Source organism: Periophthalmus magnuspinnatus, chromosome 6, assembly GCF_009829125.3.
Source record: "Periophthalmus magnuspinnatus isolate fPerMag1 chromosome 6, fPerMag1.2.pri, whole genome shotgun sequence".
Classification (NCBI taxonomy): domain Eukaryota; kingdom Metazoa; phylum Chordata; class Actinopteri; order Gobiiformes; family Gobiidae; genus Periophthalmus; species Periophthalmus magnuspinnatus.
Window position 1 is genome coordinate 33,669,153 of NC_047131.1, and position 19,635 is coordinate 33,688,787.

The following is a 19,635-nucleotide window of genomic DNA, read 5'->3' on the forward strand; positions in this document are numbered from 1 at the left end:
AGGAGAGTGTGAAAGAGAAGGAGAGTGTGAAAGAGAAGGAGTGTGTGAAAGAGTGTGTGAAAGAGAAGGAGTGTGTGAAAGAGAAGGAGAGTGTGAAAGAGAAGGAGAGTGTGAAAGAGGAGGAGAGTGTGAAGGAGTGTGTGCAAGAGGAGTGTGAAGGAGCAGGAGTGTGTGCAGGTGCAGAAGCTGAAGTTGAAGCTGAAGTTGGAGCTGGAGCTGAAGCTGAAGCTGAAGTTGGGGCTGAAGCTGAAGTTGGGGCTGAAGCTGAAGTTGAAGCTGACGCTGACCTGTGTGCGCTGGTTCTGCTGCTCCTGTTTTGTATTTCAAACCGATCGAGTTCACACAACCGAATTATTTATACGCCCGGCTGCAGGTAACAGATTTCAACAGGAGCAGGTGACGCGTTTCGTCCAGTTCATCCTGATGTTTAAACTCCTTTAACATGTTTATCTTTTATTTAAACTTTAATATAAGTTTATAAAACGTCTGTCATTGGGGCCACAGCTTTACTGTTTTCGCTACAGAATGTTGAATAAGGAAATCGATTCATAAACTCGTGCAAATAGAAACTAATTTATGCAACAAATCTTTAAAACTGTAAAAATGATCCTAGTGTTTCATAATTAGGACAGGGCAGTTTAATAATGTGTCAGGGACAGACGCAAAGAGACTCAGTTTGCACAAAACAGAATCTCTGAAATGTAGTATGCCATAAATAGAATACTGGAGGAATATTTGGGAATAATAATAATTAATAATAAGTAGTAATAGTTGTATAATAGCAGTAATAATGTAATAATAGTTATACAGCACTTTTCATGACACTTCACACAGTTCAAAACAAAACACAAATAAAATAAACTGATGAAAAGCAGATGCCGTCGTCTCTATTTGGACAAACTGTGGCCTATTAGCAAAAATGAAGCTTGAACTCGGCTCTAGAACAATATAGATTTATATAAAAACAAGTCTCCATCACAGGTCTGAACATAAACATGAATGTTACTGTGACTAAACACTAAAAATCCATCCAAACTGTATAAATAATGTTGTTGGCTGACGCGGCCCTGAACACCCACACAGGCTGAGGATGCTCCACGGCTGCATCAGGAGGTTATTGTTCTGCGTGTAAAGTACTCGAGTCCGGGGAGAGGTACGAGCCTGGAACCAAGCCTGAGTGTCCGTTGCACTGGACGGTCCACCAGCCGTCGTCTCCTCGCAATGTCACCAGAACCGTGTCGCCCGCAAACACCGAAAGCTCATCGTCTCCCTGAAAACAACAGGAACATAAAGAGCAACACTGACACTGTCTGGAGCGAGTGTGAACTGCGGCGTGAGGCGTTTCAACGAGGAAAAAGTAAGAAAAAAGAAAAAGACAAAAGAAAAAGACAAAACCCAGGGACAAAAGTACCAGCACTTCTGTTACACCTGCGCCAAAAAGAATAACACCATGAGAGTAAAATAACTTAACAGCTGAGTGTTTCTCCACTGAAGGCTGGGGGTGTGATTCCAGCTCCCATAGATCAATACTGCTGTTGTGTCCTTGGGCAAGACACTTAAACCTGCTCCCAGTGTCTGTGCACTCTGCATTATGAATGTGTGAGCGATTACTTGATGTAAATCGCTTTGTGTGACTTGAAAAAGTGGAAAAGTGCTGTATAAAAATGTGAAAGTTTATCATTTAAAGCATGAAAATAATGGTACACGGTAATTACACATTAATTACATAGTAACTACATCATAATTCAACTTCTAAACATTAATTTAAAAGCAATCAAAACAACAACACTTTTCCACCTTCAGAGAGCTTTACATCAAGGAACCACACACACACACACACACACACACACACACACACACACGGGGTGAGGTGGGTTAAGTGTCTTGCCCAAGGACACAACAACAGCATTCATCTGAAGGAGTTGGAATCGCACCAACCTGTGGATCAGTGGATCTGAACGCTCGACCAATGATGTTTATATCGAGAGCGAGATTTGAACCACAAACCACCATCATCTGAATATTATGTAAAAACTAAAGCACCTAAAGAGGAATCTATCATTACGTAATGTTTTAGGTTTGAAAACTACAGTGACACAGGACATTGGTCACCGTGGCGACTGATCTGAAAACAAAACAACAAACATTCATTTCCTGGATTAGACTATTCACTATTAGATCATTCTGATCTAATAGTGAAGGATTTTAGAGGATTTTCAACGCCATGAGCGGAGGTCCCCGTGATGTCAGTGATATGTGCAGACTTTATTCCCCACAGTGTCATAAATACAGCCCATATGAACAGACCTGTGCCGTGTAGTCGTACATGACTCTGAACGTTCCGCAGTCCTCTCCTGGATGTCCCGGGATAGAGGCGTAGATCCCATCAGGATTCTCAACTGAGGGAGAAAATTCAACATAAAACATTTTTATAAAAGTTTAAAGTCACAAAGTCACACGAGAGTGAGCAAAATGACATGCTAACAGTGTGATGCTAACAGTGTGATGCTAACAGTGTGATGCTAACAGTGTGATGCTAACAGTGTGATGCTAACAGTCTGAAGGATATATTTATTCTAATGCACTTATAACTGATCCATATTCACAAGTGTTGTGTTCAGTGTGTTCAGTGTGTTCAGTGTGTTCAGTGTGTTCAGTGTGTTCAGTGTGTTCAGTGTGTTCAGTCTGAACATTTCGCCTCCACGGGGCGTCCACAGTTTTCACAAAGCTCAGAATTTGTAGGATTCTTCTCCATTTTCATAACATTGAAGAGTATGTTACTAAAGCTTCTGAGTGTCACAGACACGTGTCAAAATACCAGATGCATTTGTCTGAAACCACATCATTATAATACTCCCCCTTTAAAGGAAACATCGTGTGCTCTGAATTATGGGAAGTAGTTGGGGCTTTGCAGAAACTCCTTTACAGAGATAAGGCGGCGGGAGGAGACTCAAGGCCGAAGGGCAGACCGGCGCAGTCGGGGATGACCGGCGCAGTCGGGGATGACCGGCGCAGTCGGGGATGACCGGCGCAGTCGGGGATGACCGGCGCAGTCGGGGATGACCGGCGCAGTCGGGGATGACCGGCGCAGTCGGGGATGACCGGCGCAGTCGGGGATGACCGAGAGAGGTGACCGAGGCCAGAAGGAGGAACCAAGGCGTCGACCTGCTCAACATAATATTTGCACATTCATGTTGTATTTTACCTCTGGGCAGGCAGAGCGCCCGGCTGTCCCATGTATGTGGGTGTTGGGGATAACACTTTGACCCCAGGATGTATTAGGATTGTAACTGTCAGGAGAATACATTTTTGAGATTTGAACTGATCGAATCCAGACGTCGCTTTTGATAGAACACGCCCAACAACATGAATATGAATTTCAAAATTGTAAATCCTCAAAACATCTAAAAGTTAAGCTTTGGCAGATTTAGCCATAAACTGTAATGGACATAGCTAACCTGCTAGCCACGGCATTCAAACAGGAAGTGATCATGGGCGCACTTCAATTCACCCTCTGTGTCCCCTCTCTGTGTCCTCTCTGTGTCCTCTCTGTGTCCTCTCTGTGTCCTCTCTCTGTCCTCTCTCTGTCCTCTCTCTGTCCTCTCTCTGTCCTCTCTCTGTCCTCTCTCTGTCTCTGTCCTTCAGACTCATTTTGGTCTTAAATGTTCGTATTAACCCTCTACATGATCCTGGGGTTTTTATTTCACTATTGTGTCTGTAAATCAAGATCTGAACATTAATAACAGACAAATCAGGTCCTTCTTTCCCCGAGGTCGCTCCTGTTAGCGTTAGCAAAACGTTTCTGCTCCCTGCTAAACAGCCTCGCTCCTGATTGGCTCTTCGGTTGCTATGATACTCGCAGTGGGAATTCTCAATAAGGAACTGTGCTCACCTCTATAACCGCTCCAGCCTTTATACAGTCTGTGGATTTAGCCTAGCGCCCCCTAGCAGCTGTCACTCACATGGTGGGAGGCGTTAGCTCAAACTGAGGAAGTAATGTGGAAGAGAACATTTGTTTGGGCCCATGAGCGAATGAGCCCCTAAAAACATGACGCCATCTTGGGTTCACCTCCGATTATACCTCTGTGGTTGTGGGGTACAGAACCCCCTTGTGTTCAAAAAAGAAGAACTTTGGCCTGCTTCCTCAAACACCAGAACGCTAAAATAAATAAAGATAAACTGATCCTGATGGACAAATGTGTTTAGTCGAGTTTGGATTTGTTACCAATCGAGTCCACTCCAGGTTCAGGCAGGTTCACTTTGAACGTCGTGGCCTGAAGCAAACCTGAAAACCTACAAATTCAAACAGAAACGTTAATAATAATAAAAATACAGTAACATATTAAACTTTGATCTGACCGTTTCATCACTCCAACAAACCGGCTGCTTCCGTGTTTTTCAGTGGCTGTGTCAAACTGGTAATAATCTTGGAAAGTGATGGGAGCTGTGGGAGAAACAAGAATCACACACAGACTTTATAAAGTGAGTGTGACGTCACCACAGCTTCAGCTCCAGGTGAAGCTCATATGTACAGTCTATGCTAGCAGGTTAGCTCTGTCCGTTTATATAAACAGTCTGTGGTAAAATGATGACCTCTGACCTGGGGGGGCGGAGCCAGTGCTTTTCATCTCCACAAAACAGTTGTTGTCCTCGACGGCGTCGCACTTTTCCAGAACTATCCTCATGTTTTCATAACACTGTGAAATACAACAGCCCATAGAAAATGTGCTTTATACACTTTATATTTTTGATTTTTGTAAAGTTTAATATTGATCTAAAACAGCTCAATAATAAAAATAAATAACAGAATAACAGTCCTGTTCAAACCTCCAAAAAACATTTCAGTTTCACTGGTGCAGTTCTACTTTAAGAGTTTTATTAGTTTTATTTTTAACTCAGACAGGACTGTGCCTCCAAATCACCACAGGGGCCCCACACTCACCCTGTGAGGGGCCCCTCTCTGAGTAAACAGGACTAACAGAGGTGGATGAAGTACTCAAAACTGTTACTTGAGTAACTTTTTACCTCTGTACCGGTACTTTTACTTAAGTAAAAGTATCACATGAAAAAACCAACTTAAAAGTATTTAAGTACTTGTTTAAAAATGTACTTTAAAAGGAAAAAGTCAAAGTATTTCACACAGTGCTGTTCATTTGTTAAAGTGTAAATAGTGATATTAATTTAAAATGACACATATTTTTTGTCACAGAAACAACACGAATCCATTTCTTAGTTTTCTTCTGAATTTTGTGTTTTAATTTTTGTTTTGCTCAAAGTCGAAGCTTGAAATCTTAAACTTTATTCAGGATGTTTCCACAAACGTGGTAAAAATAACTCCTCAAATCAGATGAAAAGTACTTTTACTTTTCAGTCCAGTTCAAAAATGTAGTGGAGTAGAAAGTACAGATACTGCTCTCAAATGTACTCAAGTAAAAGTAAAAAGTACACACTGTAAATGTACTTCTGTAAAGTACAGATGTATAAAAAACTTAAGTACAGTACTTTACTACTTTTACTACATTCCACCGCTGCCCTTTACCCCCGAGTCCAACGCCCTGAACACGTCCGGACGTTTGGACACGGCGTCTCATTCAATGTTTTTTTTTTCTTTTTCTACTTTCTACAGTTTATTTACTTAATAAACATCAAATATATGAAGTAAATATATGGAATTATGTAATAAAGAAAAAATACAATATTTAGTAGAGTTTCCATCCTTTGATTTGTCGAAAAACATTTTGTAAAAGTATTGAACTGTTTTTCTTTGTTCCACAGACGTTACTTCTGTAAAAATGAGACGTGTCCAAACGTCTGAGGGACACCACACAGAAACATGAACACAGCAGTGGGTGGAGACAGGGCGGAGGTGGAGACAGGGCGGAGGTGGAGACAGGGCGGAGGTGGAGACAGGAGACAGGGCGGAGCTGGAGACAGGGCGGAGGTGGAGACAGGAGACAGGGCGGAGCTGGAGACAGGGCGGAGGTGGAGACAGGAGACAGGGCGGAGGTGGAGACAGGGCGGAGGTGGAGACAGGAGACAGGGCGGAGGTGGAGACAGGGCAGAGGTGGAGACAGGGCGGAGGTGGAGACAGGGCGGAGGTGGAGACAGGGCAGAGGTGGAGACAGGAGACAGGGCGGAGGTGGAGACAGGAGACAGGGCAGAGGTGGAGACAGGGCAGAGGTGGAGACAGGGCAGAGGTGGAGACAGGGCAGAGGTGGAGACAGGGCGGAGGTGGAGACAGGGCAGAGGTGGAGACAGGGCAGAGGTGGAGACAGGGCAGAGGTGGAGACAGGGCAGAGGTGGAGACAGGAGACAGGGCGGAGGTGGAGACAGGGCAGAGGTGGAGACAGGAGACAGGGCGGAGGTGGAGACAGGGCGGAGCTGGAGACAGGGCGGAGGTGGCGACAGGAGACAGGGCGGAGGTGGAGACAGGGCAGAGCTGGAGACAGGAGACAGGGCGGAGGTGGAGACAGGAGACAGGGCGGAGGTGGAGACAGGGCAGAGCTGGAGACAGGAGACAGGGCGGAGGTGAAGACAAGAGACAGGGCGGAGGTGAAGACAAGAGACAGGGCGGAGGTGGAGACAGGGCGGAGGTGGAGACAGGGCGGAGGTGGAGACAGGGCGGAGGTGGAGACAGGAGACAGGGCGGAGGTGGAGACAGGGCGGAGGTGGAGACAGGGCGGAGGTGGCGACAGGAGACAGGGCGGAGGTGGAGACAGGGCGGAGGTGGAGACAGGGCAGAGCTGGAGACAGGAGACAGGGCGGAGGTGGAGACAGGAGACAGGGCGGAGGTGGAGACAGGGCGGAGGTGGAGACAGGAGACAGGGCGGAGGTGAAGACAAGAGACAGGGCGGAGGTGGAGACAGGGCGGAGGTGGAGACAGGGCGGAGGTGGAGACAGGGCGGAGGTGGAGACAGGAGACAGGGCGGAGGTGGAGACAGGAGACAGGGCGTAGGTGGAGACAGGGCGTAGGTGGAGACAGGGCGGAGCTGGAGACAGGGCGGAGCTGGAGACAGGGCGGAGCTGGAGACAGGAGACAGGGCGGAGGTGGAGACAGGGCGGAGGTGGAGACAGGGCGGAGCTGGAGACAGGGCGGAGGTGGAGACAGGGCGGAGCTGGAGACAGGAGACAAGGCGGAGGTGGAGACAGGGCGGAGGTGGAGACAGGGCAGAGCTGGAGACAGGGCGGAGGTGGAGACAGGAGACAGGGCGGAGGTGGAGACAGGAGACAGGGCGGAGGTGGAGACAGGGCAGAGCTGGAGACAGGAGACAGGGCGGAGGTGGAGACAGGGCGGAGGTGGAGACAGGAGACAGGGCAGAGGTGGAGACAGGGCAGAGGTGGAGACAGGAGACAGGGCAGAGGTGGAGACAGGGCAGAGGTGGAGACAGGGCAGAGCTGGAGACAGGAGACAGGGCGGAGGTGGAGACAGGGCGGAGGTGGAGACAGGGCAGAGCTGGAGACAGGAGACAGGGCGGAGGTGGAGACAGGGCAGAGCTGGAGACAGGAGACAGGGCGGAGGTGGAGACAGGGCGGAGGTGGAGACAGGAGACAGGGCAGAGGTGGAGACAGGGCAGAGGTGGAGACAGGAGACAGGGCAGAGGTGGAGACAGGGCAGAGGTGGAGACAGGGCAGAGGTGGAGACAGGGCAGAGGTGGAGACAGGGCGGAGGTGGAGACAGGAGACAGGGCGGAGGTGGAGACAGGAGACAGGGCGGAGGTGGAGACAGGGCGGAGGTGGAGACAGGGCGGAGGTGGAGACAGGAGACAGGGCGGAGGTGAAGACAAGAGACAGGGCGGAGGTGAAGACAAGAGACAGGGCGGAGGTGGAGACAGGGCGGAGGTGGAGACAGGGCGGAGGTGAAGACAAGAGACAGGGCGGAGGTGAAGACAAGAGACAGGGCGGAGGTGGAGACAGGGCGGAGGTGGAGACAGGGCGGAGGTGGAGACAGGGCGGAGGTGAAGACAAGAGACAGGGCGGAGGTGGAGACAGGGCGGAGGTGGAGACAGGGCGGAGGTGGAGACAGGGCGGAGGTGGAGACAGGAGACAGGGCGGAGGTGGAGACAGGAGACAGGGCGGAGGTGGAGACAGGGCGGAGGTGGAGACAGGGCGGAGCTGGAGACAGGGCGGAGCTGGAGACAGGAGACAGGGCGGAGGTGGAGACAGGGCAGAGGTGGAGACAGGGCAGAGGTGGAGACAGGGCAGAGGTGGAGACAGGGCAGAGCTGGAGACAGGAGACAGGGCGGAGGTGGAGACAGGAGACAGGGCAGAGGTGGAGACAGGAGACAGTGCGGAGGTGGAGACAGGAGACAGGGCAGAGGTGGAGACAGGGCAGAGGTGGAGACAGGGCAGAGGTGGAGACAGGAGACAGGGCAGAGGTGGAGACAGGGCAGAGGTGGGGGCAGAGGTGGAGACAGGGCGGAGGTGGAGACAGGGCAGAGGTGGAGACAGGAGACAGGGCGGAGGTGGAGACAGGAGACAGGGCGGAGGTGGAGACAGGGCGGAGGTGGAGACAGGGCGGAGGTGGAGACAGGGCAGAGCTGGAGACAGGGCGGAGGTGGAGACAGGAGACAGGGCGGAGGTGGAGACAGGGCAGAGCTGGAGACAGGAGACAGGGCGGAGGTGGAGACAGGAGACAGGGCAGAGGTGGAGACAGGGCAGAGGTGGAGACAGGGCAGAGGTGGAGACAGGGCGGGGGTGGAGACAGGGCAGAGGTGGAGACAGGAGACAGGGCGGAGGTGGAGACAGGGCGGAGGTGGAGACAGGAGACAGGGCGGAGGTGAAGACAAGAGACAGGGCGGAGGTGAAGACAAGAGACAGGGCGGAGGTGGAGACAGGGCGGAGGTGGAGACAGGGCGGAGGTGGAGACAGGAGACAGGGCGGAGGTGGAGACAGGAGACAGGGCGGAGGTGGAGACAGGGCGGAGGTGGAGACAGGGCGGAGGTGAAGACAAGAGACAGGGCGGAGGTGGAGACAGGGCGGAGGTGGAGACAGGAGACAGGGCGGAGGTGGAGACAGGAGACAGGGCGGAGGTGGAGACAGGGCGGAGGTGGAGACAGGGCGGAGGTGGAGACAGGAGACAGGGCGGAGGTGGAGACAGGGCGGAGCTGGAGACAGGGCGGAGCTGGAGACAGGGCGGAGCTGGAGACAGGAGACAGGGCGGAGGTGGAGACAGGGCGGAGGTGGAGACAGTGCGGAGGTGGAGACAGGAGACAGGGCAGAGGTGGGGGCAGAGGTGGAGACAGGGCGGAGGTGGAGACAGGGCAGAGGTGGAGACAGGAGACAGGGCGGAGGTGGAGACAGGGCGGAGGTGGAGACAGGGCGGAGGTGGAGACAGGGCGGAGGCGAGTATAAACCTTTTCCACATATGAAAGACGTTACTGAAGCATGACTCAAGAGAAACACAGCTCTGAGTTCACAGAGACGGCGCCGTTAGAACACGCCACACGCCACACGCCACACTCCACACGCCACACGCCACACGCCACACGCCACACGCCACACTCCACACTCCACACTCCACACTCCACACTCCACACTCCACACTCCACACTCCACACTCCTCACTCCTCACTCCTCACTCCTCACTCCTCACTCCACACTCCACACTCCACACTCCTCACTCCTCACTCCTCACTCCTCACTCCTCACTCCACACTCCACACTCCACACTCCTCACTCCTCACTCCTCACTCCTCACTCCTCACTCCTCACTCCTCACTCCTCACTCCTCACTCCACACTCCACACTCCACACTCCACACTCCACACTCCACACTCCACACTCCACACTCCTCACTCCTCACTCCTCACTCCTCACTCCTCACTCCACACTCCACACTCCACACTCCTCACTCCTCACTCCTCACTCCTCACTCCTCACTCCTCACTCCTCACTCCACACTCCACACTCCACACTCCACACTCCACACTCCACACTCCTCACTCCTCACTCCTCACTCCTCACTCCACACTCCTCACTCCTCACTCCTCACACATAAATATAAGCAGTATCTTTCTATGGTTTTAAGCAGGACTCACCTCGTCGTCTTTCACGCACAGGCTGGACAGATGGTTGGAGTGAACCCACATGGCGTTTCTCAGAATATTAACACGATCTTCTTCCTGTTGTTGAAACATCTGACGCACAAAAACACAAACATCAACACAAAGAGTTTGTGTCTTTGCACGTTTCCTCTGAGAAGAAACTAAAAAATCTCAGTTTCCTCAAAGGTTTGTGGTTAGAGTGAAGTCAGCGCTGAGAATACACGAGTACATACAGTACACACGAGTACATACAGTACATACAGTACACACGAGTACATACAGTACACACGAGTACATACAGTACACACAGTACACACAGTACACACGAGTACATACAGTACACACAGTACACACGAGTACATACAGTACACACGAGTACATACAGTACAGACGAGTACATACAGTACACACAGTACACACGAGTACATACAGTACACACGAGTACATACAGTACACACGAGTACATACAGTACACACAGTACGTACAGTACACACGAGTACATACAGTACACACGAGTACATACAGTACACACAGTACACACGAGTACATACAGTACACACGAGTACATACAGTACATACAGTACATACAGTACACACGAGTACATACAGTACATACAGTACATACAGTACACACAGTACACACGAGTACACACAGTACACACGAGTACATACAGTACACACAGTACACACGAGTACATACAGTACACACGAGTACATACAGTACACACAGTACACACGAGTACATACAGTACACACGAGTACATACAGTACACACAGTACACACGAGTACATACAGTACACACGAGTACATACAGTACATACAGTACACACGAGTACATACAGTACATACAGTACACACAGTACACACGAGTACACACAGTACACACGAGTACACACAGTACACACGAGTACATACAGTACACACGAGTACATACAGTACACACAGTACACATGAGTACATACAGTACACACGGGTACATACAGTACATACAGTACACACAGTACACACGAGTACATACAGTACATACAGTACACACAGTACACACGAGTACATACAGTACATACAGTACATACAGTACACACGAGTACATACAGTACATACAGTACATACAGTACACACAGTACACACGAGTACACACAGTACATACAGTACATACAGTACACACGAGTACATACAGTACACACAGTACACACGAGTACACACAGTACACACGAGTACATACAGTACACACGAGTACACACAGTACACACGAGTACACACAGTACACACAGTACACACGAGTACATACAGTACACACGAGTACATACAGTACACACAGTACACACGAGTACACACAGTACACACGAGTACATACAGTACACACGAGTACATACAGTACACAAGTATGAGTATGTATTTAAAACAAAGTAACTTATCATTTAAGTATTTACTAAAACTCTTTGAATTAGTCATTATTTAACTCACTTTTAAACCATAATTACCTCGTTTCAGATGGTTCACCGACAGGATCAGTTTTAGTTTCAGATTAAATCCATAAATTTGTTTATCTCATGTTTAAAGTCTTTTCAAATCACAGCAGTATTTCACTTGTTTTAATAATAACCAAAGTCAGTTCCCTTATGGGGGGAGGAGGTGATTTTCTGTAGTTTGACACTTTAAAAAATAAATTAAAAAGGAGCAGATCTGGACTGAGGGATGACACAGATGTGAACATTAAAAACACAAACTGATGTTTTTAGATCTGAGTCTGAAAAACTCAAGAAAAAAACAAACTGTATTTAAAGAGACACATGTTCAGGAGCCTGTGGTCAGTCTGAGCTCATGGTCCAGTTTAAGAGTTTGATTTTACACAAAAAGGTGAAAGTGACTCACTGAGAAACTGTTGGCTTTGGCTAATGCTAATGCTAATGCTAATGCTAATGCTAGCTCGTAACTGATGTTATCTGAGGGACTTGTTTAACAGCACAGATCAGCTCACTGTTGTACTTCTTTATGGTCACATTGTGTTAAAACAAAACTCTGATTAAAGTATAATTTGAGATTGAGAGCTTCAGACAGAGCAGTGCCCCTAGTTAGCTTTGGTGTTGATGACATCAGCTGTCCGTGTTTACCTCACATGTGCTGATATAAGACGACTCCCAGTCCTGGCGGATTTTGTCGAGTTGTTCCACATTCGCCGAGTAGAGTTTTTCTGACCAAAATACGACACCAGAATCATCAGGTTAGTTTATATAAAAATAATATTTATAATAATATTTCTCTTGTGTGAAGTGCTCAAGTCTGTGACTTAAGTAAAAGTACAGAGACCAGCGCATATAAAGCTTCAAATGAGGTGATTTTTGTTCAACAAAAGCAACAATTTTTCTCTTTTTATTTTTCGAGGCTATTTTTGTGTTAAAAATAAACCTCAGCCGTTTCAGCAGGTCTCACACAATAAGAAAAATACTTTTACTTTTCAGTCCTGTTCAAAAATGTAGTGGAGTAAAAGTACAGATACTGCTCTCAGATGTACTGAAGTAAAAGTGACTCATTGTTTATCTTACCAGCTTTACCCGCCTCTTCTCTGCACAGTTTTGACTTGATTTTCATCTTAAAAAACAAAGTAATAAAAAAAATCAGTGTGTGTCCACATGTGTTTTCAGTTTCTGGCTCCACTGAAGGTTTTTAGCCCAAATCATCTTCATCTTCTTGTGTTTCAGCTGAAGCCTGAGTCTGAGCTGAAACGGGCCCATTACCTTCTCGATCATCTTGGGCGTCGCTGTGGGAGCGTTGTCCATCTTCTCTGCCGTTTGCTCGGCTTCATCTGCGTCTCTGCAGCGCTGTTCATAAGATCTTTTTGACTGAAAGAAAAACACAACGTGACACATTTTATATTTGTGACGAGCAGCAAAAAAACAAAACAAACAATAATAATAATAATAATCATCACAATGCCTTACACGTGTAATGTGCTTCACAGTCGTGTCAAAGCCTCTCAAAGCTCTACACTATCGTCATTATTCATTTTCACACTTGGTGATGGTAAAATACTACTGTAGCCACAGCTGCCCTGGGGCAGACTGACAGAGGCGAGGCTACCAATCTGCGCCATTGGCCCCTCTGACCACCACCAATCACCTTTCATACTAGGCAATGGGTGAAGTGTCTTGCCTAAGGACACAATGACAGAACTTGGTCCGAGTGGGACTTGATCCTCTGACCTTCGGGTTGGGGACCAGCGCTCTACCCACTGAGCCACTGTCGCCCCAAAACAAACAGTAAAGTCACAAACGTCAGACGGACAGGACCGGTCAAGAGTCTGGACACTCGCTCTCGTGTTTATGTTTAGTATTTTGGACACAGCAGTTTGTCCGACATATTTGTCCAAACGTCTGTGTTTAGTCTAAATGTTTATGAAACTATTTTAAAGTCAGTGCTCGAAATCCTCAGGTGTGTTACTTAAGTATCAGTAAAAGTATTAAAGTACACATTTAAAAATGTATTTAAAGAGTAAAAAGTCAAAGTGTTTGGTGCAGATTGTGAGATTTGTCTAAAATATAAACTTGTTTGAAATGAACTCGCTTTGTCTCGTGAATGATCCGTTTAAAACATGTCACAAACAAAAACAGATTTAACTGTTAACGTAGCTGTAAAAACACCGGCACATCAGATGTAGTTTGTCCCCGAGTGTGTTGCCGTAGGCCCTTGTGTCTCTGAGGTTTTTACAGAGTCGCACGAAAATGAATATTTCAAGAGAGAAAGAGAAAGAAAGGAAGAGAAAGAAAGATGTTTGTGTCTCAATGCTAATGCTAATTTTGAAGCGTAGTAAAACAAGACAAACTGAAGTATTCCACATTTTAAAATAATTGTGCCATCTTTATTTTAATTCATTTAAATTTTTATAGTTTGTTTCTTTTATATTTAAATTAAAGTGACAGTTAACTTTGACACACAGAGCGACTGACAGAATAAAAGTGAAAGTGAAAGAGGAGATTTGAACGACTCACGTCGATGGTTTTCTTATAAAGTGAGACTTTAGTTTTCTGAAGCTTCTCCACGACACATTCAAACTGTAAATAAACAAACGTTAGTCTTTGATCTTTCGATCGTGATGTAGATGAAACATTACAGACTTTTCTCCTCTGCTCCTTCTGTCGTTCTCTGAACTGCTCCATCCTCTTCACCTCCTCCCTCAGCTCCACCGCCAGGTGCATGTGCTGCTTCCCCACGTTTTCTATTTCTGACGAGCAGCACAACAAAAAGTAAAAGTAAAGTAAACTCAAACGTCAGGTGGACACGACGCTCTCGTTCAGTGTTTATGTTTAGTACTTTTACAGAAAACACCAGATGTATGGAATGATGAAGTAAAGAAAAAAGTTAAATAACTGAATATTTGTTTATATTTGATCTTCAGATGCTCAGAGTCTCGTCTCTTTGTGCAGCTCAAACCCTCGTCCGTCTCTCAGCTTCAGGATCAAGTCCCTGAAATGGTTTTTACTTCACTGAACCTCAGGCTCAAGAAACAGAAGTGAAAACCAGAGTGACACACGAATCAGACACAAACCCCGACGCACTGGACCCCGACGCACTGGACCCCGACGCACTGGACCCCGACGCACTGGACCCCGACGCACTGGACCCCGACGCACTGGACCCCGACGCACTGGACCCCGACGCACTGGACCCCGACGCTCTGGACCCCGACGCACTGGACCCCGACGCACTGGACCCCGACGCACTGGACCCCGACGCTCTGGACCCCGACGCACTGGACCCCGACGCACTGGACCCCGACGCACTGGACCCCGACGCTCTGGACCCCGACGCACTGGACCCCGACGCACTGGACCCCGACGCACTGGACCCCGACGCTCTGGACCCCGACGCACTGGACCCCGACGCACTGGACCCCGACGCACTGGACCCCGACGCACTGGACCCCAACGCTTTTTTTTCCTCTCTGTCTGAATCAGACTAAACTTTTCCTACTTTAGGTCAATTAGGATTAAAAAAATTATTTATATTTGCCAAATGCCAGAATAATGAGAAGGTTTTTTTATATAATATTTCATGACTTTCTCATAGTCAGAGGTTTACATTCATCTGAGTAAATTAGAGACACACCTGTAGATGTGTCTGAAGCTCACCTGAAACACTCCTGAAACACTCTGCTTCTTTGTGTAACATCAGGGGAAAGTCAAAAGAATCAGCCAAAATATCTGAACTGAACCTGCACAAGTCCTTGGTTCATCCTTGGTGCAGTTTCCACCTGAAGGAGCCACATTCATCTGTTCAAGCAATTATACAAAAGTATAAAGACCATGGGACTGTCCAGCGTCACACCGCTCAGGAAGGACACGTGTCCCAGAGACGAACGAGCTTTGGTCTGAAATGATCAACACAAGAACAAAAGAAAAAGACCTGGTGAAGAAGCTGCTGAAGCTGTAAGAGTGTGTCATTATCCACAGTGAAACGAGGACTGAGGACATGGACTGAAAGGACACTCTGCAGGAAGAAGACATGACTCCAAAAGAAACAGAAAAAAGGACACTCTGCAGGAAGAAGACATGACTCCAAAAGACACAGAAAAAACACAGAGGACAGTTTGTAAATGCACAGGGACAAAGAGCTTCATGTTTGGACACGTGTCCTGTGTCTGAACAAACTAAAAATGAACTGTTTGACCAGAATGAGCCTCGTTATGTTTGGAGGAAAAAGGCCTGAGAAACACCATCCCACCTGTGAAACACGGGGGTGGCTGCATCGTGTCGTGGGGCTGTTTTGCTGCAGGAGGGACTGGTGCACTTCACAAAACAGATGCATCAGGAGGAAAGAACATTATGTGGAAAAACTGAAGCAACATCTCAACACATCAGCAGGAAGTTAAAGCAACAAATGAGTCTTCAAAGGATAACAAAGAGGCTTAAGGATAACAAAGAGGCTTAAGGATAACAAAGAGGCTTAAGGATAACAAAGAGGCTTAAGGATAACAAAGAGGCTTAAGGATAACAAAGAGGCTTAAGGATAACAAAGAGGCTTAAGGATAACAAAGTCAATGTTTTGGAGTGTCCATCACAAAGCCCTGAGCTCAGTCCTATTGAAAATGTATGAACAGACCTGAAAAGGCCTGTGCGAGTGAGACGCAAACTACACTCAGTTACACCAGTTCTGTCTGGGCGAATGGGACAAAACTCCTGCAACTATTGTGAGAAGCTTCTGGAACAAAATCCACAAAACGTATCACATTTCCAACATTTGACTCTTGACATATGACATTATTTTACTTCTCTATTTCACTCAGTGTTACGTGTCAAGAACTGAGACAACATGTAAAAAATGACTATGGCATGTCAGTTTCAGAAATGTGATGCTGCAAAAGATTAAACCAGCACAGATGCCTGCTACAAACAAAACTCACACACAACAACACACTCACACACACACAATTTTGTGTCAGTTTTGCATCTGTACTGGCTTAGATGTAGTGGCTGATATCAAGAAATCCTCCCATTGTCTTTGAGAAAGAGCTGGTCTGAAGGACAGAGGCTCATCCTGGAGCACAGGAGCCTTGAGCACCAGAGCGAGGCCCAGATCTACCACACCAGACAAGAGCCAAGGTGTAGACTGTGCAAAGAGGCCCCTGAGACAATCCAGCTCATAACTGCAGGTGTAAGACGCTGCAGGGAAACAAACATGGAGCAACATAACCAAGAGGAGCCATAGTGTACAGAAACATCTGTGCAGAGTACGGACTGGAGACCCCGAGGTCAAGGTGGAAACACCTCCAAAGGTCAGAATGGACCAACCGGACACTGTGGAGGTGGAGAAACAACAGGGCAAAGCCGATGTGGTGGATCATCACAGAACCAAGTGAACATCAGGAAAAAGGAACATGAGAAACTAGAGAAATACCAGGGGCTCAAAGAAGAGCTGGAGAAGATCTGGAAGGTGAAGGCATCAGTGGTCCCTGGAAAAAGGATGAGACCACCACAAGAAGAGACTTTTTGTATTTATACATGTATATAAATATATAAATGGTCAAAGAGGGAATATTACAACAATAGCAATTTTTTAAAATCTAAAACAAGTTTAGAGTTACTTTGAGTCCTATTTAGCCTCGGTCCCACAATCCCACTCTTTAGACTCGTAGTAAAATACTTACGTTTTTTCATTTCATCAATCGATGCTCTTAGTGTGCTGGAAAACATTAAAATAAGTATTATAAATAATTATAAATGGGACTTTCCCCAAACACACATACTGAGCCAAGTATAATTAACCCACCTGATCTCAAAAAGGCCTCCGGCTTTGTGCGCTATGGCCACCAGCTCTTTACCGTATTTCTCTTCAGCCGAGGCCCTGAGTGAACAAAACCACACGTCAGTGCGGTGACATTTCAGACCCAGAATACACCAGCGCAACAGTTTCACATAAACCCACCTCATTTTTAGCAGGTCCTCCAGGTCTTTGCACGTCCTGCGTCCATCATTGAGTCTCTGAGTCAGAGCCTCGTAGCCTGTGTTACTAATGAATTCTGCACTCTGAAACAGCACAGGAGTTACTCAGAGTTTCATAAAGACATTTTAATCCCAAACACATTCGTACTGATTTAAGCAGAAGTTCTAGACAGTGGGCCTTGGAAAAGTTGTATCATATCACTCTGGAGGTTATGCAGACGACATCACGGCGTTTGGAGATGTATTAGTCAGAGGCAAACACATTTTCTTCTGCTCAAAACCAGGGGCTGGGGGGGTTAAAGGCACCGTTTTGAAACTTTGGACAAAGATACGAAGGATCACTATCACTGTCACTGCTGCTCTGGCTTTAAAGCTGTAAATATGATCATCTTATTCTTGCACAAGCCGAGAAAACCCTGCATTTTGTGACTTAAACCAGCTTCATCCTCACTGATTTCTTCATATTCCTCTTACACATGATCAGAATCAGTTACAGAAAGGCAGGGGCATTGGATTGGGGGGGGGGGGTAAAGGGTTCTGTTTACCCAGGGCCCCGTGCAGGGAGGGGCCCCTCACACAATCTGCAATATTACATTAAACAACATGTAGTCCAGGCCCATTTGGAGCAGCCAAAAAACACATTTACAATGTGAAAGAGCTGCAACAGTTTAATAATAGATATAAAAGTCTACAACTCTGCAAAATATTTAGTTTGTTTCCAGCAAGTAAAACAAGACAATGATGTAAACGGTAGAAACAAGTTAAACCCCAGGGAAAGTGCAGAGTACAGGCACAATCATCATTTAAACAGACTCAGAAACATGTTTTTTAAGCAGCGAAAGGTTCAGTTCCAGTCTGTGTGTTGAGTTAATAATTGTAGAGTGAAAACAGCAGCTCCACAGACGAAAACGAGACGGAAGCATATTTAGTTTGTTCTGCTGTTCATCGTTCTGCCTCAGTGCCGCCTACTCAGTGCCGCAAGACGTTAAACATTCACTTGGGGTATAAGGGTAAAAGTAATGAGGAAAAAAAAAAGAGTTAAACATAAACAAACAAAGAAACACACACATAATCATCTTCGTTTGTGTGTGATGAGGTTTTTCTGTTCAGGGAGGTGTCATTATAATTCAAACTTCACTTGTGCAGAAGCTCTAAACCGTCTCAAAAGTTCAGCTCGTACTAAGAACATGCCACAGATTAAGTTCACAGGAACAAGTTTAATCTGAAATAACTCACCCAAAAAGAGTCTTTAAACTGTAAAGCCATTTCAGGGTATTGCAGATGTATTTCCGTTATTTATTTCTAAGAGCAGCCAGGGACAAGTGTTTCTTTGCATGTGAAGGATGACAGAGAGGAAACACTGAAGTCACTGAGCTGCACAAAAGAGGAACAGCCCGAACCAAACACCAACCGCCTAAACCAATGTGTGCACAGCTTCAGCTCTGAGGGTTAGTGGTTTGTAGAAGTTTGTTTCTCTTTATGTCGTCATCTCTCACTCTTCATAACAGCTCTCCTCCGCCGCTCGTCCATCATCTGTTCTGTTGTTTGGAGCCTTTTTTCAGACTTCATTCTGAGATGTTTACACTGTGCACACGCTCCCATAAAACACCAGCCACTATTAATGATGAAATGATTCTATGTTTAATCAGACCATTTCTGCAAAATCTGGAGTTTTTGGAGTGATTCATGTTTGTTAGAACAATCTTTATTCTTATTCTAATTCTTATTATTCTAAATCTTTATTATTTAATCTTATTTTCAAGACTTTCAGTTTGAGAGAAGCACTAAATTTGCAGGGTCTGCGTGTTAAACTCCTGAGACCTGGCGTCCTCATATGTGGACAACACCTTTTGGGTTGTCTAGACCACAATGCACATTTTTAGAAGAATAATAACAGCATACAAGAACAGCAACAATGCAAAAATGTTCAATTTAGAATCTTTTTAAGAGTTTAGAATGTTCAGCATATATATATATATATATATATATATTTTTTTTTTTTTTTTTGGTGAAGGCACATGTCTCCTGCTCCTGTCTCTTCACATGAGACACTTTGTTCCAAGAGGCACAATTGTTGTTTCTCATTTTGTTTTTACTCAGGACAAATGTTGCTTAATAGTTTTTCAAATCATTATTCAAATGTTTTATCAAAAT

The 19,635-nt window shown here is 46.5% G+C and overlaps 1 protein-coding gene across 1 annotated transcript; it reads right to left on the reverse strand.

Annotated features, from left to right (window-relative positions):
• Window positions 1–938: 938 nt before the first annotated feature.
• pstpip1a (proline-serine-threonine phosphatase interacting protein 1a) lies at window positions 939–18,797 on the reverse strand. The gene is made up of 15 exons (XM_033968378.2): window positions 18,718–18,797; window positions 17,465–17,565; window positions 17,309–17,383; window positions 17,187–17,221; window positions 14,158–14,264; window positions 14,032–14,094; window positions 12,781–12,885; window positions 12,589–12,634; window positions 12,157–12,236; window positions 10,038–10,136; window positions 4,601–4,697; window positions 4,360–4,444; window positions 4,226–4,293; window positions 2,308–2,399; window positions 939–1,270 (listed from the first exon to the last, which is right to left on the reverse strand). The coding sequence occupies exons 1-15, from the start codon at window positions 18,745–18,747 to the stop codon at window positions 1,115–1,117; spliced, it is 1,239 nt and encodes a 412-aa protein (XP_033824269.1). The 5' UTR covers window positions 18,748–18,797; the 3' UTR covers window positions 939–1,114.
• Between the last annotated feature and the right edge of the window lie 838 nt (window positions 18,798–19,635).